This window comes from Penicillium manginii (genome assembly GCF_028828005.1).
Source record: "Penicillium manginii strain IBT 31320 chromosome Unknown utg000002l:1.0-5564898.0:1.0-5567710.0, whole genome shotgun sequence".
NCBI classification, from domain to species: Eukaryota; Fungi; Ascomycota; class Eurotiomycetes; order Eurotiales; family Aspergillaceae; genus Penicillium; species Penicillium manginii.
The window spans coordinates 776,819-800,312 of NW_026643103.1; the positions used below are offsets into that span (position 1 = coordinate 776,819).

General features: G+C 46.3%; 12 protein-coding genes across 12 annotated transcripts; 6 read left to right on the forward strand and 6 right to left on the reverse strand.

Moving 5' to 3' along the window:
• Positions 1-570: 570 nt before the first annotated feature.
• Positions 571-1,359, forward strand: N7533_001579 (A4/G1 family peptidase; the record flags this gene model as incomplete). The annotated part of the gene is made up of 1 exon (XM_057098229.1): positions 571-1,359. One exon carries the CDS (start codon positions 571-573, stop codon positions 1,357-1,359), a length of 789 nt encoding a protein of 262 aa, XP_056963365.1.
• Positions 1,360-2,554: 1,195 nt separating this feature from the next.
• N7533_001580 (uncharacterized protein) lies at positions 2,555-2,915 on the reverse strand (the record flags this gene model as incomplete). The annotated part of the gene is made up of 3 exons (XM_057098230.1): positions 2,555-2,672; positions 2,724-2,749; positions 2,841-2,915. 3 exons carry the CDS (start codon positions 2,913-2,915, stop codon positions 2,555-2,557), a joined length of 219 nt encoding a protein of 72 aa, XP_056963366.1.
• Position 2,916: 1 nt separating this feature from the next.
• N7533_001581 (uncharacterized protein) lies at positions 2,917-3,179 on the reverse strand (the record flags this gene model as incomplete). The annotated part of the gene is made up of 2 exons (XM_057098231.1): positions 2,917-3,040; positions 3,097-3,179. The coding sequence occupies 2 exons, from the start codon at positions 3,177-3,179 to the stop codon at positions 2,917-2,919; spliced, it is 207 nt and encodes a 68-aa protein (XP_056963367.1).
• A 329-nt stretch (positions 3,180-3,508) lies between these two features.
• On the reverse strand, positions 3,509-5,042 carry pfa4 (putative palmitoyltransferase with autoacylation activity Pfa4; the record flags this gene model as incomplete). The annotated part of the gene is made up of 5 exons (XM_057098232.1): positions 3,509-3,918; positions 3,981-4,059; positions 4,112-4,411; positions 4,465-4,636; positions 4,708-5,042. 5 exons carry the CDS (start codon positions 5,040-5,042, stop codon positions 3,509-3,511), a joined length of 1,296 nt encoding a protein of 431 aa, XP_056963368.1.
• A 297-nt stretch (positions 5,043-5,339) lies between these two features.
• Positions 5,340-8,143, forward strand: N7533_001583 (putative DNA mismatch repair protein; the record flags this gene model as incomplete). Its single annotated transcript, XM_057098233.1, has 3 exons — positions 5,340-5,746; positions 5,810-6,195; positions 6,246-8,143. 3 exons carry the CDS (start codon positions 5,340-5,342, stop codon positions 8,141-8,143), a joined length of 2,691 nt encoding a protein of 896 aa, XP_056963369.1.
• Positions 8,144-8,437: 294 nt separating this feature from the next.
• Positions 8,438-9,871, reverse strand: N7533_001584 (uncharacterized protein; the record flags this gene model as incomplete). The annotated part of the gene is made up of 1 exon (XM_057098234.1): positions 8,438-9,871. One exon carries the CDS (start codon positions 9,869-9,871, stop codon positions 8,438-8,440), a length of 1,434 nt encoding a protein of 477 aa, XP_056963370.1.
• A 328-nt stretch (positions 9,872-10,199) lies between these two features.
• Positions 10,200-12,263, forward strand: N7533_001585 (glucokinase regulator family protein; the record flags this gene model as incomplete). The annotated part of the gene is made up of 1 exon (XM_057098235.1): positions 10,200-12,263. The coding sequence occupies one exon, from the start codon at positions 10,200-10,202 to the stop codon at positions 12,261-12,263; it is 2,064 nt and encodes a 687-aa protein (XP_056963371.1).
• Positions 12,264-12,363: 100 nt separating this feature from the next.
• On the reverse strand, positions 12,364-13,176 carry N7533_001586 (uncharacterized protein; the record flags this gene model as incomplete). The annotated part of the gene is made up of 1 exon (XM_057098236.1): positions 12,364-13,176. One exon carries the CDS (start codon positions 13,174-13,176, stop codon positions 12,364-12,366), a length of 813 nt encoding a protein of 270 aa, XP_056963372.1.
• An 858-nt stretch (positions 13,177-14,034) lies between these two features.
• On the forward strand, positions 14,035-15,693 carry N7533_001587 (fungal specific transcription factor domain-containing protein; the record flags this gene model as incomplete). The annotated part of the gene is made up of 1 exon (XM_057098237.1): positions 14,035-15,693. One exon carries the CDS (start codon positions 14,035-14,037, stop codon positions 15,691-15,693), a length of 1,659 nt encoding a protein of 552 aa, XP_056963373.1.
• Positions 15,694-16,753: 1,060 nt separating this feature from the next.
• N7533_001588 (transcriptional regulator family: Centromere protein B DNA-binding region) lies at positions 16,754-17,191 on the forward strand (the record flags this gene model as incomplete). The annotated part of the gene is made up of 1 exon (XM_057098238.1): positions 16,754-17,191. The coding sequence occupies one exon, from the start codon at positions 16,754-16,756 to the stop codon at positions 17,189-17,191; it is 438 nt and encodes a 145-aa protein (XP_056963374.1).
• Positions 17,192-18,618: 1,427 nt separating this feature from the next.
• On the forward strand, positions 18,619-20,095 carry N7533_001589 (histidinol phosphate phosphatase HisJ family protein; the record flags this gene model as incomplete). Its single annotated transcript, XM_057098239.1, has 3 exons — positions 18,619-18,645; positions 18,694-19,458; positions 19,517-20,095. 3 exons carry the CDS (start codon positions 18,619-18,621, stop codon positions 20,093-20,095), a joined length of 1,371 nt encoding a protein of 456 aa, XP_056963375.1.
• A 208-nt stretch (positions 20,096-20,303) lies between these two features.
• N7533_001590 (uncharacterized protein) lies at positions 20,304-21,225 on the reverse strand (the record flags this gene model as incomplete). The annotated part of the gene is made up of 2 exons (XM_057098240.1): positions 20,304-20,495; positions 20,566-21,225. 2 exons carry the CDS (start codon positions 21,223-21,225, stop codon positions 20,304-20,306), a joined length of 852 nt encoding a protein of 283 aa, XP_056963376.1.
• Between the last annotated feature and the right edge of the window lie 2,269 nt (positions 21,226-23,494).

Here is a 23,494-nt window from a genome sequence, read left to right on the forward strand (position 1 = left end):
AACTTATAAATCTATTCAAGGTATTGTCGTTACTATGGACAAGCCCTGGACCATAAGGCGCAGGTATCTTAAATTGCCTCGTGACAAAGAAAGATTGTTATAACAACCCCGCCTCTCGTTAATTTCTGTCAAGTTTACGGAGTAGGAGTCCGTTACTAGAATAGGGTTTTTGGTCCGATGAGCTAATTCCAAGCTTGGCTAAAAGTGCTGCCGATCACGATTCCTCTCTTATCACAGTTACATTGAACAGGCGTAGACGAAGAGAAAGGAAGCTTATGATATTGTTTTTGAGAATAGGCCCTATTAGAACCTTGGATAAGCAATTCCTAGTTTTCAATGCCGGGAGAGTACCTGTTTACAGAATTTTCAAAATGAGAGAATCACACCTTCCTATTTCTGCCTTATTTGCACGAAATGCGGACTCTATTGACCGTTTGAAGTATAAAAGAAACATCTCTGCCCTGGGTATATTGGAATTCGTCTCATTCTTATCAGCATTTCGGTATTGCAGTCTATTCTCTTCAAAGGCTTTCTTCTAGAACTCTTCTCAGGTCTCCCGTGCTATTCACAATGAAATTCTCGACAGGAAGCATTCTTTTTTTGGCGGGGTCTGCTGTTGCTAGTCCTCTAGCAGCTCGTGTCGCTCGCCGTGCTGGAGTCTCTCGCCCAAACATGCGCGTGGGTCCCAAGGCCAGCCAGAGCAACGATGCTGAGCAGAGCTCCAACTGGGCTGGCGCAGTCTTAGTTTCTTCTGGTTTCACTGGAGTCTCTGGGACTTTCACTGTGCCCACCCCTCAAATTCCATCTGGAGGTGACCAAAGTACCCAGTACTGCGCTACAGCCTGGGTTGGAATTGACGGCGACACTTGCTCAACTTCCATTCTGCAAACTGGCGTTGACTTCTGCATCCAAGGCAGCGATGTTAGCTTCGACGCTTGGTATGAGTGGATTCCAGCCAACTCAGTGGACTTCAGCGGTATTAGCTTCAGCGCCGGAGACTCTGTTTCCGTGAGTGTTGTTGCTACCAGCAAAACTACCGGAACTGCGACTATCACCAACAACTCTAACGGACAGAGTGTCACTCACAAATTCACTTCAAGCGAGACCACCAGCTCCCTCTGTGAGACCAATGCAGAGTGGATCGTCGAGGACTTTACCATCATATCTTCCTCCGGCCAGCAATCTCTCGCCCCCTTTGCCAATTTTGGAACTGTGACCTTTACCGATGCCGCTGCTGTAAAGAATGGAAATCAAGTTGATGCCTCTGGTGCCAACACCATATCCCTCGTTGATGGGAATGGCAACGTCCTGGCTGCCCCGAGTGTTGATGGAAGCACTATCACTGTCACCTACCAGTAAATGAAGTGCAGAAAGCTTAAATACGGAAGAGATCCAAAGAGAGTTTTGTTAGTCAGCCATATACATAGCTTCCTCCGAGTCCTCGCCTTCCCACACACCTCTCTTCGTAGCACATATCAAACCATTCGTATCGCTTCCGTTTCCGCTACTCCGTAAACTCCGTAAACTCCGTACAGGCTTCCTCTATGTAGAAGTAGTCTTAATGAATGAATCAGAACGATTTGCAAATATCATGGATGCAAGCCAAGTAATATCTTCCCGTTTTAAGTACAGTAATGCTTTGTGAGAGTGAAGTGTAGTTCCGTATTCAGGACCTTCAAGTGGCCGTCTCCCCAAACGGCTCGCTGATGATACATGTCACTTACTTCTAAATAGCCACAAATGAACATCATGAGCAAAGTTTCTTCTCCAACAGAGGCCTGGTGCAGCTGTCAAGAAAAAATAAATTAAATCCACTGGCAGGAGATCTAACACAGCGCAGTGAAAACAGGGATCGCGAGCACCCGTTATGCCAAACTTGGACGTATCAAAAAGACCAAGCTTTATAATACGGGCCACAGGACATCAAGCCTCCTCCTCTGGTGAGGTTGAGCCAGTCTCAGAGCTGTGGATCGCGATGGCTTCCCGCCAACTCGCTCCAGGGCTGCCAGTGGGACAAAGATAGCTTAGAGAGCTGAAAGTAGGTATCGTTGGTGGAGTTGCAGTCCGATTCATGGGTCCAGCCCCCCGTGTACCGTACCGTATTTGGCCTAGCCACACAAGCCACCACGACATTTCCAATCGTGAAGTAGAAAACGTTCCCTAACGCGAGATTGCAATGGTTCTACGCTCGTTTACTGATACTTTCTCGGGCTAAGGCTGTATTTGATGTGACTCCTAGATCTAAAGCGGTGTGAAATTGATACAATGACCGATCGAGCCTAACAATTCGTCGATGGAATTCTAGTGTACACTCAGGTATCCTTGTTGTAATTATGAACTACACCAGCTCATTCCAAAATCTTGAATTTCATTTCAATTAGTCGTTTTATTCCAATTAAAGGGGCTGGAATTTGCAGAGTGAGGGCAGACAGATGGTTGGTTATCATGGCATAAGCCTGACCTATTTAGGACTACTAATTGTATACTAGGACTGTACTCCGTAGTTTTTTGAAAACAAATTTGTATACTATGTATTCAATTTATCTTCCAACATTCATAGGCGCAGCTGACTTTCCGTGAAAACCTCACCTCCTTTTGGGGCCACGGTTGGGAAGAGGGTGGCCTTGAGGAATACCTTCCCAGGTGCCTTCGGAGTCTTTGTGAAGATGCCACTGACGATAATTTACTAATAAGCAACCTCGTTTATGTCGGAAAGTACATACCTTCCACAGCCGGAGCAGAAATATCTCTGTCGTTGGAGGTTAGCATGCAAATACTACTAGTAGTAATTTAAAGTCACGATTGCATGTTGGCCTTGACGTTGGGGGATTACAATATACCTGAATAACGTTTCTAGAGACTGTATTCGAATCATTATAGATCTTCATCACGCTTGATGGATCTTCAACGGTCATATCATCTTCGGGGATAAAATAGTTGATCGAGAAGGCTGTTCAGCATTCCGGTTAGTTTCTGATCGACTAGGGATACAGTCAAGATTGCGATCCTACCACCCCCACCAGCTTTCTTGCAGTTATCACTAGTAGAAGAAATTAGCACCCTGAACCCTTTCAATGAAACTGATCAGAGCCCCACCAATGACAAACAAATGATTTCGCGGGTTGCTCCGGGAGCATGATGCTAATGCTTTCGCAGTTGCAGGATCCACGGTACGCCATATTGAATGCTTATTCGAGATCAAACCAATCACCGAGATATAACGAAAGGACCTTGGAAGCCGGGCTGCAACTACTATTTAACCATTCGGTCTTTCGGAACGGACTGAGAGGCGGGGTTATTCCATTCTTCTCCGCTTTCTTTGACGGAACTCGGTCACACACTTCCGCCCGGTCTATGACGTCACATGGAGAAGCAATATTTGTGGTCATAGAAGAAAGTTGTGTCGATGAAAGGAATAGAAAATAGTCTGATTTTGAGTTTGATTTTCGTCAGGGCCGAACAGGAGCCAGGCCATAAGGGCTATAAAGGTGGTTGAATTGGGTAGAGATCATTGGCGCCCCCTGCGCTGCTCCACGAGTACTCCAAGGGGAATGTCATCCTCATCATAGAATTCGACATCTTCGTCAACCCCAAAATCACCGAGACGCTCGCCTTCTGAATTCCGCCACGATTCTTCGCCTTCATCTGAATTATTGCCGTATGTAGGCCCTGCTGGTTTGTCTTCATCACTGTCATAGTTGGGCTCATCCTGGATGCGTTCATGGAAGCGTTTGCGTCTCTGGACTGTCGAGTACGGCCTTGGCCGATCCGAGTCGGCGGCCTGGCGACGATCAAATGCTTCCACTTGATCTCGAGCAGAAGCGTAGGATAGAGGAATTTCGGGGTCGTTGACGGAATAGGATCCTTTAGGAATGGGTATGCGGTCTGGATCGGGCGGAGGCCATGTCACAGAAGCATCTAGTATGGTTCGTCAGTATATTGATTTGGTCAATATATTGATTTGAATCGGTTGGGCATACCTTCGAATCCGTTCGTCTCGAATGTCCATCCAGAATTGCGGTCGGGGGTTGAGGCGAATGGCCAGAACCAGCTGATTATCTGCAAGATTGTGAGTTCGTCTGAAGGAATGTATGGGTGGTAAGAAACTCACGTTCATTGTATCTCCCATGCTTTGCACAACATTGGAAAATATTCCGATATCGTAAGGAAATTCCTGCTTGCGAATCACGATGTTTACACCACCTGGTCCCTCAAGGGAGCCACCCAAGACTCGAGCTCGACGAACAAGAGTTTCGTGTCTCTCGATTTCCCAGGATTCAATGGTTGTCGTATTGAAGAGGATAGTCGACATCGTGCGTATGAGAAGAATGAATAGGCCCAACCAGGTCACACTATTCACGACGATCAAAAGTAGCAGGTGAACAAGTTGTGCGACAGATGGACCGAGGTACTGTGAAATAATGAGTATTTCTGCACCGAAAACCGTTGGAGTCGCTGACTCACACTAGGCATTTCTCGCTCGTGCCAGATTATGGATGCCCGCTGCCACAAAAGAGTTTCCAAGTAGCCCATTCCGAGGACTGTATAAAACAGGAAACGGAAGAAATGGGGGAATGTGAAGTATGAGACGCAATTTGACGTCCACGGACAATGGTGATCCATCTTCGGAATGCACCTGAACAAAGTAAGTAATTTGGACGAGATCGGATCAGTTTATCAATTTTTTTCTCCTCTCTTTGATCCCACCTTTTGCAAGTTTTACAATGATGAGCCCGAGGCGGTTTGTAGGCCTCACATCTACGACACCATCGTTGGCGCCCAGTGGACTGATCCTTCTCCTGTCGAGATGGGGCCATCGATTTGCCCTTGGGATCAAGTCGTCCAGGGTCTACATAACACGCACGATAATAGCAGACCCAAATGCATAGCGCGAGAACATTGAGAGCCCAGCCCTCATCGAGTGTCAGCGGTGCGGGCTTGAAGTTGTAAAAGAAGTACTGCGAGGTATAGGCGAGAAAACTGATCAACACACTGACGGCTGGGATCGCCAGTCGTGAAACTTCAAAATTTTGGGCCAGCATTATTTGACCCAGTCTTTCCACCCGGTCGCGGGATGTAGAGAAAGACAGAGAAGATTCCGAAGGATGAGAAGTTGAGGTTGAAGGTCGACGTGTTTATCGCGATCGCATGACTAAGCAGTCCTCCAATCAGCCTCGGCCGACGCGACGAGCACTCTCACTCTTCCACTTCCACTCTTCCTTCTTCAAGTCAACTTCAATTCGACTGGTTGGTGTTATATACGGAATATTTGATTTCTCCTTCGAGTTTCGTGAGCCAGCGGAAGTGCGGTCATGCACAATTGACCTAGTCCTGCCATCATGCCTATAGAGGCTCTCCCGCAGGCCACAGTTCGAGCCATTGGGTCGACATCGGTTATATCCGATCCCTGCTCTGTGGTGAAAGAGCTTCTTGACAATGCCCTGGATGCTTCTGCGTCATCAATAAGTGTTGAACTGTCCCTGAACACCATTGATGTCATTCAAGTCAAGGATAACGGTACCGGAATTTCGGCCGATGACCACCCTGATGTTTGCCGGCATGTATATACGAGCAAAATTCAGACTGTGGAGGACCTGAGGAATATCGGAGGAACATCATTTGGCTTCCGTGGCGAAGCTTTAGCAAGTGTGGCCGAGATGTCAGGCGGCGTCACCGTCACTACGCGAACTACGTCAGAGGTGAGTGGGTCATGCATCAAGTATAGCCGAGAGGGCGAGATTTTACAGTGAGTCGAGCGGAGTGGAATTCGGATTCACACTTTTTTGACTATGCAGCTGATACTCTATAGAAACCAGCGGACTGCCCACCCGGTGGGAACGACTGTCCGCGTCACGGACTTTCTCAAGCACATCCCTGTCCGCAGACAGACTGTGCTCAAGGGGACCACAAAAGCTCTCACGAAAATGAGAAAACTTCTGCAAGCTTATGCATATGCTCGGCCTTCATGTCGGTTCTCTCTCAAACTTCTCAAAGCAAAAAACGAGAACAATAACTGGATGTACGTACCCAGTCCAGGGGCTGCGATAAGTGACGCGTCGGTCAAGATCATTGGACGAGATGCTTCTTCATGCTGCATTGTGAAGCACGTTTCGTCCGACGTGAATGCCCAGAGTGAAAACAACTCGAGCTCCGGTAGCTACCGCCTAGTTGCCTTTCTGCCACGTCCGGATATCGGTATTGTCTCCTTTCATTTGCCACTTGAGAGTATATACTGACTTGTGTAGACTTCTCCAAAATCAGTCATATCGGCCAGTTCGTCAGTCTTGATGGCAGACCATTGTCTTCGTTCAGGGGAATTTCCCAAGACATCGTGAAGTTATTCAAGTCTTACCTCCGTTCGGTTGCTTCCAAGAGTGCGTTTTCGAAGACCATCGTCGATCCATTCCTCTATCTACAGCTCGAATGTCCACGAGGTGCCTATGATGTGAATATTGAACCAGGAAAAGATGATGTGCTCTTTGAGGATCGAGAAATGATAGTGTCCCTGGTGGAAAGCCTGTTCCGAGATTGTTACGGTCACCTACCAGTGGACGCGAAGAAAAGCCCTACCAAGGACAAATCTGCATCTTCCAGCACAGCGGGAACGACCACTGGGTTCAATATTCTCATGGCCAGAAAACATACTGAAAGATCGCTACCCTCGACTCAATCATCTAGCGCCAGAGAGCTCCCGGTCAGATACTCCACCGAGAAACCACACTCTCAAACTCCAGCCCAAACCCAGGCCGCTGTTTCTTCTGTGATGGACGAAACAATGCAGGACTCCTATTCCGAAGATGCCGCTAGATATAATAGCCCGGGTGATCGCAACTCGAGTTTCATCAACCCTTCGTCTATTACCAAAATGAATACACCGCTACAAACCCCAGGGCGATATGACCGAAATACTGCAAATCGTACATCCCTATCGCCGGATACACAGCGCATAGCTCCTGAGCGCAGCCGTGCAGGCCCCACCGTGAGACATAGCCCTCGGTCTCCCCCGGATACTCCGAATATCACTCATCCTCGAGACCCACGGGCTCAGTCGGGATCTCCTGTCAGTAGGAGATCAATAGCTCAAAGCCCTAGAATCCCTTCCTCGTCAATAGGTCCCACGAACAGTAGCTCAAAGAGAGCGGCAAGAGAACGTGACCGAGAACGTTACGGAAATGGCTCTCTTGACACTTGGTTTGAACGAACAACGCAAATCTCAATGTGCCAAACTCCTCTCGACCAACCTGTCAGTATCGATGAGTTGATCCCCACCTTGTCTCAACTAGCTCAGCAAAGGTTCGGTGCTGAAGACGATGGTGAGACAACTAGGAATGATCTTCCCGAACCTTCCCTAGATATTCCGACCGGTACAACTGGCGACGTTGGATCACTATCCCCTCCGGGAGACCAAGAGTCGACAGCCGATGCCCAGGATTCCTCCATGAATAGTGGGAAGGGGTACCCTGTTCTTGAACACTGGGCTGCCAACCTCAAGGATGGATTCAACGCCGAGCGGCCTTCTGGCTTAGAGTGGGCGATGGACTTTGAACGACGCAAGAAAGAAGCCAACCAAAGACATCGCAGTCGCCCTGCTCCCGACCAGCAGCCAAATGAGCCATTAAGTCAACCACAAAGCTCCCAATCTTCACAAAGACCACATGAGAACCGATACCTCGCTGCAAAAGCCGCTTTGGCTGCCGACCGTCCTTTTCCTCCCGAAACAAATTTCAAACCAGCGATTCCTCCACATGACCCAAGGGCATATTTGATGCGCCACGAAAGCTCCAAAGCGTCCAAGAATATTTCCCAAGATGGGACAACCAAAAAGCGTCACCATTCTAGCCGTTTACCCTTCGAACAGATTCCAGACGGCCATGATCTCCACGATACATGTTTGTCCGTGCCAGCAGACCTACCATCAATATCCGACTCCTTTAACTTTGCAACGTCGCACGACTCTTATATTAATGGCGATACGAATTCGGAAGCTTTCCTTGATCCTGAACTCGCCACTCTCGTCCCCATCTGGACGCGACGGTTGCAATCCATCATTCATAAACAGTACAAGGGGTCGGGTGACTACCCTTTCTCCGATCCAGCCGGTCTCGACGCTATTATCGCGAAGCATCTGAAGCTTCATTACTAATATTTTTAACTCGGTCTCTATTATACCGCTATATTGCGCAGTGATGACTTGTGATATTAGTTTACGAATGCGATAATACCCAATGGCGTCTTATACCCCGATGAATCCAGCAGCCATGTTCGATTATACTTTGTTTTTCTGGATTGACGATATACATTAAAAACTGGCCTGATTAAGACATATTGAACCCTCAGTGTTTATATACTATTTATCACGATACAATATTCAACCAATTCACACCTTATAAGCGTCCGGCCGCTGTCCACGGATTCCAACTTGTGTTCGAGTTCCGGATTATACATCGTTTTCCCCTTCCTCCTTAGCGACTTGAGCCGGCTCTGGTATACTGATGGACTCTTTGCTGAGGCTTATCACCGTCGGTATGGCTACCAACAAACTTCCAATGCTCAATCCCCAATTCATGGCGAACTGGACCATAGGGCTTGTACCTTCGGCGTTTATTCGCCATGCCATCGCACCACCTGCAGGCTTCAAAGCAGAGTACGCTCCCACGATGACAGCAGTCACCGCCGGATCGTTGGACTGGGCCCCCATAATCCAATAGCAGAAAGACTGCCAAAACGAGTCATAAGCTCCATAAAAGAAATATAGAAACATGGGGCCGAGGAATTTCCTGCCATCTTTATAATCGATATCCTGCTTCAATCCGCCAGCAAGACGACGATCATCCCAAACTTGAAATTTATATCCACCGCCCCAAATAGCCATCCCAGTCACAAATAATATTCCCCATCCCATTTTGGCTCTCGTGCGGCGATTGAGATTGTGCAAGTCAAGCAGAAAGCCCATCAAAAGGCCGCCGGTCATTTGTGCAACCCAGTACAGAGCACTATTGAGGGAACGCGTTCGGATATTAAAATTCAAACCATTCACATCATTCTGTTGATACGAATAAAAGACGTTGGCGTTGAAGAACATCGGGTATAGACATATGTTCCTCCAGTCGAGAATAATGCGGAACGTTTGGAAAATCGTCGGTCTCAGAGTGGTCCAATTGAAATGCGTGGAATTTTCGGCAATTCGAACACCCTTATACTTCTCCGACAAATCCTCTGTCGAGCATACAAGACTCGAGCAAGCCCAGCCAAAAAGCATAATGACGATATAAGCGATATACGTTGAATCGGTGACAGTTCCAGATTTCGAGTGGTAATTCAAACCAAAACTAGCCAGGGAGCCGATCGTTGCACCGAGATTGAAAATCACCCAAAAGATACCGATAGCCCTGCCACGAGTCTCCTCATTCGTATAGGTTACCATAATGGTACCCTGAGCGACCCAAAAGAATGCAGCTCCCAGACCCAGCAAAGCGCCGGACGCTATCACGAATGAGCCCCCGTTGGACACGCGATCGGAATTAAGCAACGCGCCAGCGTACAATGCGTAGGTCCAGCCGCCGACAAGGAGTGAGATTCGAGGGCCCATGTATTTGTAGAATGTTCCAACAACAAAGAGAGCAGCCCCAGCCGTGCAAGCATGCGTAGCAACGTTTGCATTGGCTGAGACCGTGCTGTCAACTTGGCCTGAGCCTCCCATGCCCGTTAGAGCATTGTACATGCCCGGGTTGCAGAAAGATATGAAGGAGACCAATATAATTTGGAACCATGGATCATGACGAATTCGCGAGAAGATTTTTTGAGTATCTGAGTATTGGCCATCTTCGCTACTCCGAGGAATTACCTCAGGTTGTAGTTTGTTGGTCTCCATGGCAGCTTCAGATGAGAAATAAATTCGAGTAATCAGGCCTGATACCTAGGTATTTCTTGTGAGGAAAATCAAGGCTTAAGCATTATAAATAGATTTGACAGAATTTTGTTTTTCTAAGTTGGAGCCATCGTGCTTTACGCGCAGGACGGTGTCCTAGGCGCGGGGAAGAGATCTCGGTGGGCGAGATCCGGTGAAATCGAGGCCGAGATCCCGCCGACAGATCGCGTCATATTTATATGAGCACAAACAAACAGCCATATTTAACAAGGCCAAATTATACATTCACTTTGCTTTATCGAAAGCCACATAGACACCACCGAGGAATAGAATGGCGCCATTTTCGGACCTGGGCTCTCTGGGTGCCCTAGAAACAGAAGCCCGAAGCGAGCTTGCACAATCAATGGATTCTTTTGACACCCTCGGACTCTGCAAAGCTTTCAACGAGGAGGAATCCAAAGTCTCTCCAGCTGTGGCGTGCTCTTTGCCTATAATTGCATCATTGATCGATGAGCTAGTACCTCGCTTAAGCGAAGGTGGTAGGTTGATCTATGTTGGCGCCGGCAATAGCGGCCGAATCGGTTTTATGGATTGCAGCGAACTGCCTGTTACATTTTCTACCGACGAAAATCAATTTCTGGCCATTGTCGCCGGAGGGGATGAAGCAATTCTTACAGCTCAGGAAGGGGCGGAGGATTCCGAAGCGGATGGTTCCGCCAAACTCGAAATGATGCGGATAACATCTCACGATACCGTGGTTGGAATATCGGCATCTGGGCGCACACCTTTTGTCATTGGAGCTATCAAGATAGCCCAGAAATATAAGGCCGTTACGGCGGTCGTAACGAATACCTCGCGATCCACCTTGGAAAAGCTTGGAGTCGATTACTCCATACCTGTTGTTGTCGGCCCGGAATTTATCGCAGGAAGTACTCGACTCAAAGCTGGGAGTGCTGCTAAACAGATTCCGAATATGATTAGTACATGTGCTATGATTCGGATGGGTAAGACCTACATGGGTCTTATGATTGATGTGCGAGCGAATAATCAAAAGCTCCTAGCTCGCGGCCGCAGGATTATTCGGCAAGTGTGTGAAAGACTAAAGGAAAACAATTTTACGTCATCTGAGCATTTAAAAAGCGAGAAATTCCTACTTGATGATGAGTCTCTGGATCTGATGATCAAGAGATGTGGTGGAAATGTGAAACGAGCGTGTGCTGCAGTTGTTTCTCGTCTTCCGCCAGACTGTGCCCAGCAGCATCTTGATCTTGCGTATGGCAACTTTCGACAGTTTGTCCAGAACATCTCGCCGCACATAAATCAACCCCACAAAAACGGACTCCCTGGATATAACGAGAAGTTGTTCATGGCGATAGATGGTGGAGGAACAAAATGCGCAGTATCAATTTACGCTGGATCTTCAGTTCTGGCGAGAGCCCAAGCTGGAGCTTGCAATTTCCAGAGTATGAACATAGAGGACCTTATGGCTGAAATCAAGGAAGCCATAAGGAAGTCCGTCTCTCAGTTACCATCACAATATCACCACTCGATTGAAGAAATTCCCAAGTTTGCTGCAGTGTGGGCAGGGATCGCCGGAGTGCACCATACGAGTCATCGAGAGGTCCTCACAGCCCGGCTTGAGAGTTTATTAAAGGTCTCTATCAGTTCAGGCAGCCTTATATTGACAAGTGATAGTGCGCTTCTCGGGGCATGCATTGGCATGGATGGCACTGTTGACACCGGCATTGCATTGATCGCAGGAACGGGATCGGTCGCCGCAGCTTTCGGAAGAGACACAAGAGGGGAAATGCTGCAAATTGGGAGAACAGGTGGCTGGGGCCCTCTTCTGGGGGATCAAGGAAGTGCCTTCGATATTGGAAAGCAGGCGCTTCAAGGTTTATTCGCCACCATAGAAGCTAGCCAAGGAGACGACGACTATTGTCTCAGCGAGCTCGAGTCTCGGGTATTGGACCGTATTGGCCAAGAGAAGAAAAATTTGCTTTACTACATCCTTTACTCGGATACGCAGCCAAGGCATCTTGTGGGAAGTCTTGCTAAAGTTGTTACCGAGCTAGGCTTCCAGACGGATAGTCCAGACCTGGCAGCACTCGATATTCTAAAATCAGCTGCCAGGTCGCTAACTCAGCTCGTCTTGCCACTCATTAGGCCGCGAATATGTGAGCCCAAAGAAGGTCGCCTGATATTATCCGGGGCATTGCTGAACATCCCGCAATTCAAGGATTTGGTTTTGCGCGAATTTTCGCGTCAGAAAATTGGACTTTTCAAAGAAGTCCTTGTAGTCGACGACGTTTCTACTTACGCTGCCAAGTATCTTCAGACGCGATATTCAGATAGTAATAACCTGCATCATCGAATAATTCATACGGAGCCTTGACATTGCATTGATTTGGAATGCAATATTCTAGATATCTTATTTTCTATATACAGCATATGGTGTTGAACCACTCACTCTCTGACAACTTTGGAACCCTCAATCAATTGAACAACTGAGAACCTGATTTCTGAGCAACCCCACTGTAAATCCCGTACAAAGTATTCAAGTATTCTCTCGTGATGTTCAACCAAGGTTCATCTCCTGCAATTGACTGGCACGCATCATCGCACACGACATGATTCTTGCCACCCCAAACAACAAAGCCGTCCAGGTTGCTGTTAGATGCAAGAGCTTCCAGTTCGCGCTGCCAAAGATCCTCAGGAATGAAAGAGTAATTGCCGTGGTACTGAGGCCATGTATAGGGCCAGATTGGTAAGGTGTTGTCGATAGTATTGATTACATTGACCACAGAGGTTAACGACTTATTCCAGGTGGATATGCTGTCGCTGAACGTATATGCTGACGGGAAGAAAGCATGATTTGTGTAATTGCTGATCAAACTGCGATAGTGGTCGTATAGTGAAGAGATCGTGTTCCCCGAGAGGCCGTACCAGCCAATGATCTGCCCCTCGGGAATAACATCCGCCGCCCATGTTTGCAGGGTAGACATTATTTCCAGGTACAAATCCGCGGTGGATGTTGAGGTAAAGTAAAGATCCTCGCAGTCTAGTACCAGCGGGTAAGACGGGTAGACGTTCCATTCAAGAACGATAGCCTTCCAAATATCAGCAGAAGGGAGAACGCCTCCTTCTGTCAGTGGATTGCATACGTATGCGGGAATCCAATTGATATTGCTGCTTCCATAGCCAATTGAAGTGTTGGTGTATGCAGTGTTATCAAATACGTGAAATGTAGAGGCAAAGCCTGAACGCACCGCCGCCGCAACAGCCATCAAACGCATGAAAGACGGCATATTCGAGAGTTGAAAAGAGTAGAAATGATTGTAATCTCTTTCTAATTTGATTAATTGTACACCTGGGCATGACTTGATTTTTTCTTCCGTGGCTTTTATGTTAGCATACTCGACAATCTTCCAGGGTTGACACGAGTGCCGGGTACCGGATCTCGGCCCTCCGCTCTTTGGATTAGCGTGGATTGCACCACCCCGCTCTTGCTTGACGTAATATCGCTGACGAGGCATACTCCTTCCACTTCACCGTTTTAGTGAGCGAGATCCGCTGTTTTACTCCCGCATGTCGCTCAAGCGCGCTAAAGAGACCCCGAAGCTCATTGCCTATGTCCTTCCGTCGGATTAACCGTGGTGAGGTAGAGAGATGGGGAGTGAGCTGTCGCATTTGCAGAAAGCGAAAGGTGAACCCACTATTGGTTGGATTTCAGAAAATCTCTAAATTCCTAATATATCTAGGTTAAATGTGATCGCACACCAGGAGGATGCAATAGATGTCGTCGATTTGGCCAAGAATGCGTCTATAGCACCGAGCCGATTTCCCGTAGTGACTACACTACCGATGTCGATCTGGAGTCAACACAAGCTGGACTTAAGCGTCGACGCTGTGCACGATCGTGCATTTCATGCAGGCGATCGAAAGAAAAATGTTCCGGTGATGCCATATGTGTGCGGTGCACAAAGAAAGGGATCGAATGCTCGTACTTTGATCCTGTTACTGAGAACCTGGCTAGTTCTACTATCGAAATCAGCATACCTGCGTGGCTCACAGCCCAGGCATTGCCATCAAGCTTTCGACTCCGAAAGATAGTTGAAATTTACTTCGTCCGCGTACACACGGTTCGTTGTATGGGGTTCTTGCATATGCCGACCTTTATGGAGCACCTCAAACTCGAAGACCCCACACAGATGCCATCAGAGCGATTGGGGCTGTTGCATGCCATGTGTGCTCTAGCTGCACCATTCTATTGCGCGGAGATCCTCGAGATAAGCGAAGATAATCCCCAGATTGAAATTTGCTTGTTCGAAGCTGGTAAAGGCTGGGCAGAAGCTGCAAGAGAGATCCTTTCTTCGAATTTTGGAAAGCCTCAAATTGAGAGCCTCATGACGGAGGTGCTTCTACATGAGTATTACTTACGGGTAGGAGAGTATGCTAAAAGCTTTATGCTTTCCGGCCAAATTGCGCGACATCTTCAAGTTATGCAACTTCATCTTGAATCTGACTCCGACCTGCTATGTGAGAAAAGCCCATATTCCCCATCATCTAAGGAGAGTAGGAGAAGGCTAGCTTGGGCTTGCTATATCTTAGATGCATATATTGAATGTGGAATTGATCAACTACAATTCATTACATCGGAAGATGTACAAGTCCAACTTCCCTGTCTTGAAGATATGTTCATTAGATCTATGGCCTGTATTACAGAGACCTTACCTTGTGGGAAATTGCTTCCGTTCGTCGATCGACATTCCAACACAGACTATTCAGCCCAACTGGACCTACGATCCTTCTACATTCGCGGAATATACATGCGGTCCAAGATTCTAAGATTCGTGAAACATCTAGAGGGCGAAGTTCCATGGAGTGACAACAGGGATTCGAAATTTTCTCAACTTGAGAGTAAGCTGCAGGAGTTCGAAACCTCGATTCCAGAAATCTTCAGAATGTCACCCGGGAACCTCTACTTATTCAAGGCTGTGGGACGATTGAACCTGTTCTTCGGATTGCATATCTTGATATCTCAGAACTTCTACGATTTATACCGGGTTGGGGTCTCTAACCTAGTATTTCCCGACACTGCGACAAGATGGATCCGGGAAAATGCACCTTCCACTTTCATCAGAAAATGCCATCTGGTATGTTTCCAAAAGGCTACCTATATCGCATCTCTGCTCAAAGATCTTTGGGAATGCGACAAGACTAGTCTCATTGATACTCCATTTGCAATGCACGCACAAGTGTGTAGTAGCGTTCTTGTGACAACTCTGACATCCTGGCAAGAAAACGATATCCTATTGCCAGATCTATCCTTGCTCGACTGTCAGGCAATCTTGCAAACCAATGTGGAGATATTACAATACCTACAGCGGTATATGAAGGTGGACATGTATCGTGAATCGGCCATGCATGCACTGGATAGGTTCATTCAATTGTTTGCTCTGAACTCAGATGGTCTCAGGACTTTGGGGTTGAATGAAAATACAGCCCATGTTCAAGCGGAGCGATTGAAAATACTACGACTTGAATATGTGTTGAACCCCCTTGGAACATATCCCATGGCCCGGAAACAGGCAATAGGTGGCACGCAACAACTGGTACTATCTGGCGAGGCAGAGAACCAGGCAGTATCGAAAGGATCGGAGTCGGAGTCAGAAACATTGACCAACGGTACCAGTATGGATGAGATATATGCATTTTCCGATCCGACTTACCAATTCGGGGATGATGCCACGGTAGATTGGGATCCCGAGATGTTTATGATACAAGGACTCGGGTATCCTACATTCCTCGGCCAAGAAATCTAAAACAAAAAGCTCGAGCTACAGTTACTAGTTATCTCTTTCTTTTGCCATAGTTCTTTAGTCTCACATTTCTAGTACATACGACCATAGGGTGTGGAGAACAGGGCTTCCCGTCCGCTCAGCCGTACTTAAGCCCCACGCCAAATGGTCGGGCTAGCCAATAGATTGTCTAGCCTGTTGGGGAAATAGCTGAACACCGCTTTTCTGTCGCGCGACCTGGGGTGATAAGGTGAGTGTTTTACGAGAAAATGGGAATCTGGGTGAGAGTCACCCTCGGTCGTGCGACTCTTCAAATCCGTAACCCGCCTCCAGATAATGAGAGCCTCTGCTGCCATCATTTAACATATTTCAGGGATTTTGCGCCCCTTGAATCGATATGTCGGGCAGAGCCCCGATCGAAACCATTCGTAAACGACATATTGAATGGGTTGAGGGGCAGGGCTATTCCCGTCATATTGGCAGGCCTCGATTTGACTACTGTCTTGTTCTGGATGATCGCTCCATCCGGTCAATTCTCGCAAGTTCAGAGCCTGATAATACATCTGACTCTGGTTTAGTCGGGTATGTTAATGTGATTGACTGTGACTTTGACCTTAATAATCCTGAAAATGAATGCTCGGAGTTCTATAATGGATCACTAAGAATTTCCCTACACGATATTGTCTCCTTTGCTCTCTGTTGTGAAGATCTCCAGACTGGCGAACAAGAGTGGGGAGACTGGGGGATAGAAAGTCCCGGAAAAGTTATTTATACAGATGGATATTCATCACTTATTGAGAAACAAGATGTGTTTCTCTTTCCCTCTAATTACAATATCTTTTCCCGCCTACTAGAACCTCAATTTCCAAGAATCCCGACCATTACAGAGTCTGAGTATCATGAACGGCAGAATTCTATCATAATGGAAAGTCAAGCCGCCTAATTCATGTTTTATTGAACCGATTTGATCACAGACTTGGTATTTTGAACCATTCATGAACCCATTGGAACAAACTAAATAGTTTTGCATTATTTGCTGTGGGAAATTTCCAAATACATTTGTTAACTGAGGTTTTCAAAACCAATGGACAAAAAGCGTATTGATGCAGAGAGTGTTGATATGCTTGATATGTGGTATAATGAACTTGCCACAGTGCTAAAAGATGCTCGTCCTCAGCTTATATTCAATTTTGATGAGAGTGGCTTTCAATTTGGACAAGGTAAAGCTGAAAGGGTTATTTCTTCGAAGCCAAAACACCAGCAACGAATTGCAAGTGCTGAACATGGTGAAAATGTCACTGTTGTTGAATGTGTCAATGCTGTTGGCTGGTCAATGTCACCGTTGTTTATTTTGAAAGGTCAACGGTATATGGAAAGCTGGTATAAAGATGTTCCTGCCTCGTGGTTAACAAGTGTGTCTCCAAATGGTGTTATTACTGATGAAATTGCATTAAGCTGGGTGCAAAACTTCGATTTGCAGACTAAAAGTCTTGTTTTCCCGGTGAAAAACGAATTTTGTTAATGGATGGCCACGGCAGTCATACAACATTGGAATTCATTCAATATTGTGAACAAAATAGTATTATCCTCTTCTGTTTTTGCCTCATACAACACATTTATGCCAGCCTCTTGATAGTCAGCCTTTTTTGGTCTACAAACAGCTTTTCCGCCAGAAAAACAACTATTTTGCCCGGTTAAACTGTACTATTTCCTTGAAATCATCATTCCTTCGTGATATACAAAGCTCTCGTTCACAGGCACTTTCAGCTAGAAATATCCGACATGCCTTCCGAGATCGTGGCATTTATCCTGTGAAAAGCTCGATAGTACTTAATCGATTAAAAGAAAGGCTTCCGCAGCTACCAGAGACTACAATTTATGCACCAGAGTTATTAGCAGGCAAAATCTCTTTACCAACATACAACAAAAGCACTCAAATGATCTTTCAACGTCTTCGACTACTGGCTGATTATGAATCTTTTCATAAACACCGCATTACACAATATGAAGCCCGTGTTGAACAGGAAAAAGATACAACACCTCCGCCATTACTATCGTCTTCTGATGTAGAAAGGACTCCGCCGAAGTCTGTTTACGATACAGAAAAAAAACAGAAAAGAAGCTAGCAAAATCGATTTCTTTACCGGGAGTCTCGCCGAAGCTACAGCGAAGTTTTGACAATCAAATGCTCAATTATAAGGTTATGGCAGAGGAACGAGGCTTGCATTTTTAGTACAATTGATTCAATGGCACCTCAGGATACAACACGGCCTTCCAAACGCAAAGTACGCCTTCAAAGACTGTCTTCTACCAATATACTGGCTACAAAAGATGCAAATCGGTCTATTGCCGGTCGGAAAGCGAAGGAAGAGGCTGCTACAGAGAGAAAACGACAGCGTGAAAGATCAGACTTAGGCGATCGTTCATCGGGTGTTTCTCCTATTAAACAACGTCGTGTGGACTTGCTTCAGGGGAAATAGTATTTGCACTGGATGGAAAAGAGAATGAGCAAATTTGATGCATATTGGATGCTTCGTGGTTGTGTAAATACAATTCAAATATGAATAGCTTCAAATGCGGCCGCACGGTGTTAACCGACCGTACGGTGTGGTCCACGTACACCCGAAGGGTGTACGTGGACCAAAGTGGTATAGCGTCGGACACGGATAGTGACTAGTGTAGTTTGTGTATTGAATTTTACCGAGCCGGGCAGTTTAGTGGGGCTTCAAGTCGTCCAGAGTGGCGTTGCATGGAAAATTGGTCCATCGTGTTGAAATGAGATGTTTACTTTAAATAGTTCAGCACTTCCAGTTTAGCAGGGAACCTTGGAACTGGACTAACCCTGCAGCATTTTTAAATACAGGCTATAGCCTCTTCACTCGTCAAATTCTTTTACCACCTCCAGCTTGTGCTTCCCGGTCTGCACACACTGAACCCTAGAGGACGACAATGGAATCGTCACTTCCCATAAGACTTGTATGTGGCTACCATGAGCATTCTCTAGCGCCTCGCTGATCCTAATAGAAATTGCAAAAGAAGACTGGCATCAGTTCCTGCCCTGTCGAAGTTTTGCACTTGATTTTCAGTCTACTTTCGCCCGCAGAATGGCATAGTCTCTGTCTGGTTAACCAGAAGCTCCGTGAAAATGCTGAGCCTCTCCTCTACTCCAAGATTCAATGGGGCTGGCAAGACCACAAAAAGCCTCCGCCAATAATTCCATTTCTACGATCTGTCACCAAACGGCCTGAGCTGGCCTCCTACGTCCAAAGTCTCAAGCTCGAGGGTAAAAACCGCCCGAGATTCGGGTACTGGTTCCCTTTGTTTTCTCTTCCAGTATCTGAAACAGAGCTAGAAAGCGAAATCGCCTTCATTCAAAGTACAGGCGTACCTTATAGCGATCTTTGGATACACGAGATCCGCAAGGGTGTAACGGACGCTCTACTCGCCCTTCTTCTGGCGCAACTTTCAAATCTGAAGTTTCTAGACATGCAGCCTGTCTTCCTGCAGCGAACTACCTTCATCGGCATGGTTCTAAAGTCAGCCATATGTGACCGTGGAAAATATCGACTACCGGACTTTCATGGTCTTCGGGATGTATCGATCATCTTCCGAGAAGGTTGGGACACAGCGCGTGTAACTGAGAAGTTCCAAGAAACCGCGGATTTATTGCCACTTTTCTATCTCCTAAATGTCGAGCATCTGGCTTTGTCGATTAGGAGCAAATCTGCGTATAAATGGCCCACCGAAGATCTTCCTAGCCCCCCCGATGTTGAAGTCGCTTCATTTGAAGTCCATAAGGGAGAAACATCTCAGTGACATAGTGCCGCTTGCTAGGAATCTCGAAAAGTTGACCTGGAAATGGTACTATGATTATGATTTAAAAGATGACCTAAATAAGCCAGTGGTCGACCTCGACCAGATTGCTACCGCGCTGTCCCTCGCTCCTCCAAACTTGACGGAAATCAAAATCGAGGCTGCCGTTGAGCTCGGAGGCCATGATATCGATTACCCAGGAGTTTGTGTCAAGGGATCATTACAACAGCTCGCCAACTTACATCAGGTCAAGAGACTACAAATACCTTTTGCTTTTCTCGTTGGCTTCGCTGAAGATACCACGAAGCGATTGCACGACTTCCTGCCAAGAAATATTGAATTTCTGACTCTTACATATGATTTGACCGAACAGGAAGGTCAATACGACATAGATATGCCCGAGTGGGACTGGGAGGATGAAGCCATCTTCGAATTACTTCAGTCATGGTTGAAGGTTTGGGAGTCGTGTACGCCATGTCTTCGCGGAATTCGAATCCTCCAATACCCTGAGAATGACTTGGGAGAATGGGAGCCATATTTGGTAGATCGTCTGAAACTATTGAGTCTTCAGACTGGTATCCAGATTGACTTTGCTCTAGATGAAAAGGAGTAACATTGTTGACCTTTTGAAATTACATTATGCAAATGATTTTGTATTTGATAGAATCGTATGAAGAGATGCGTACAAGAGAGTATTGACCATATTATAACAAGTAAAATAATACTAGCATCATCTTCAAGTTCTACTACTCGTATTCAGGATAGTATGCCTAGGTACTAGCTGGAGCTTCAAAAAGTTTGAGCTACTACCCCGGAGGACATCACGACTTCGAGTCCTGCTTCCCAGATTCGGACTCACTTTCCGAGGCTTCACATATTTGGATTTGATCTATAGTATCAATTCCGCCTGCCAGTGTACTCAGATCATAGGACTCCGCATCAATGGTCTTATCTATATCATCCAGGCCCTCTTCCGCTACAAACTTGTTGCAGCCCCAAATATCCTGCAACCGCTGTCAGCCATACTCTTCTTTGTGATAAACAAACTTGAAATATACACTAGTGTATGCTCTCGTAACTCACAGTTCTGTCTGTTCCACATGGATTTTCTCGCTCAGCTGGCGAGTCGCCCACAGCCACAACCGCGCAAATTCTCGCATTTCGTCCAGAAAGAGGGTTATCATCTTTGGAATAGATGGAATAATATAGCTGGGCGGACATGACTTCAGAGCAGCCACCTTGATTCTTGTGTCTCTGGTCCGCGGACCCTCCTGCCTCTGCCCAATCCGATTGGCACTTCTGCAGAGTAGCTGACACCGCGCTCTTTTTATACTCGTAGGCAAAAGGCTTCATTCCTTTAATCGTGGAAGAAATGATAATTTCGTTCCCAAACGCGAGGATGGAAATAGCCTTTGGCGTGTCCTTTTTACTGTTGACCCCATATAGCTTTTGCTCTGCCTGCATTTCCTTATATGCATCGTCTGCCATTTGCCAGAGTTGGCCATCGTTGATCTCACTGACAGGATTCATGAACTTGAGATGAGTTGACCAGAGAAAAGTTCGACGAATTTGCTTGCCCTTCTTTTTCAGTCTGTTCGGCCAAGTTATTGCAAGATCATGGTCAAGTCTCACTTTGAGAGCACCTTTTGGCTCTAGACGTTCGCTCAGGTCATACGCATAACTTCCAAAGATCAGTGTGAACCAGATGAGTGGGCAGAAACGGATGTAGTTGGTAAAGATCATGATATCTAGAGGTCAATTCTGGTCCTGTACATAGTAGTTAGCATAAGGTCCTAGTATAAAAAAATGATGAGTGATATTTCGAAGGCAAATGGTTTCCTACCTGCGGTCTGAGACTCAGAGACTTTTAGTTTCTCCTAAATCATCTCTGACGGGAGTATACTGGGGCATTTTAAACTATCGCTTCAAGGGAAGTTTGCCCATCTACTAGTGTCTCGTTACTGGATACGGAGACTGCCCTCCATGTTTCCAGCAGAAATTTGATGGTACTGATTCTAGCTCATAACATAGTCGTATAATGATAAAAACTGCAAAATGGATACTAAAAATGTCTCAGAAGGTTACATCCAAAATTTGGAGGTCGCCGTTGAAACTGTGGCCAATACATCGGCGCTAGCATACTAAGAGTAGTAGGGGCGAGTTCGGATAGAACTACTAGCAGCGTCGCAGCCGCTAGTATGGCCTTAAGCTAATTTGAGAATCCGCGGCGGCAGAATTTCCCTGGCATCTATCATTTACCCTCTTAATATACTAGTACTATTCGGATCTATGGATGCCTCCGCTTGTCAGTCTTGCGGATTCAGACTTGAGATTTGAATCTTGATAGTACTCAGCCATAGCATGAAGTATTTGACAGTACACTACTAACAGTGTATATTGTAGATTTTGCCTTGTAGTATCAGGGCTACTGCATACTACTATTAGTACTACTAGTACCTAGGTAGTAGAAGGCAAACTTGGACTTGAGGTATTTTTATCGATTTTTTCCACCGGATTGATATACTAGTAGCTTCATCTCGGTCCACCGTCACTTTAGACTAGGAATCTTTTGCCAAGAACTAATTTCCTCGTGTGTAGTAGACCAGACAGTATAAGGCGTGACCCCGGCCGTTCGGTCTGTTCGTCCTAGCCCTAATTTCGAGTCCCTGAGCTACGGTGCAGTTCCTTCCGTCCCACTTGAGCACCCGGTGAAAATCCATTTTCGTAGGACCGTAGGGCAGAAAGATTGCCAGTCTGGTTAATGGTATTAGTTGTATTCTCGTATTGAAAATCCAAAGGATCATAATACTCTACATAGTATTGTCGGGTATGGTTGTCACATACTGATCTTGTGAGCACCCCTTGACCTCTACAGTACTAGTGTACTGGGCAGTCCTAAAGCCGGGCTCGGGCACGCCGATTTCAAGACTCGCTTAAAATTTCAATGTCCCTTTCAGTATATAAGCAAACCGACTTTAGATCGAAAATATCGAATCTTGGTAGGTTCGGGGCGAAAACCTCGGCCCGGCTCGGTCCCTGTTTTCAGATCACAACATCAGGGTCCACCTTTGCCACAAGGGTCCAGCGCTAGTTTAATCGTCAAGCCAACACTCTGCTAAGTATTTAAGCGGCGTTGGCTGAGAACTAAGCATTACCAAGCTGCACATTATGCAGAACACCGTGGATGAGATCAGCCGAGGCGAATAGTTCGTATCATTGGAAGTAGTAAAGCAGTAGAACGAAGATAGGAGAAACTGAAGATTGAATTTTACTAAATCTCGTCGCACTAGAGGCAACTAGATCTACGAATTACACCGGGTCTAATCATGCGAGTAACCGACAAACCAACAAAAGGATTCGTCTCTGATTGGCGCTTAACCTTGGAATGAATCTACGCTAAGCGAAGCACCCGTTGGTTTTTTTTTGCCGCTACTAACACCTTAGCGTCCCTCATGGATCTCTATCCATGAAAATGTCTCACATAGAATAACTAGTAGTGTACTGATTCTTACTAGTACTCGGGCCTTGTCTCTGAATGGGCATATTGCCGGTTGATGCCATTGGCCAACAAAAGAGATATTGCACTAATCAGACTATAGATCTCAGTGCCTCGAGCCAAGATATCAACCTTGGAAGGAATTTGACCGCGGTGACCCGGAAGCAAAATGGAAATCGCAAGGCTAGGTAGCATCACGATCGTTTGGTGACCGTAAAGAACTACTAGTACCTGCTAGTACTAGGTATTGCAGTACTACCTAGGTATGAGGCGCAGTTGACGACTTTTATCAGCTAGTACTAGTACCTCCTACTAGTGTAGTAGGTACCTAGGTACGTACTAGGTAATTAGTTATTCAGAGATGCTGTACTGGAAGAATGTCACAATACCAATGGGAGTATAGTAGTAGTAGATACTGCTAGTATTTATACCTTCAAAGATGCCCGCGCATCAATTCTGAATATATTAGTCTTTACATTTTCTCAAACCTCAAGTGCTGTGCTCGTTTTCCCCGTT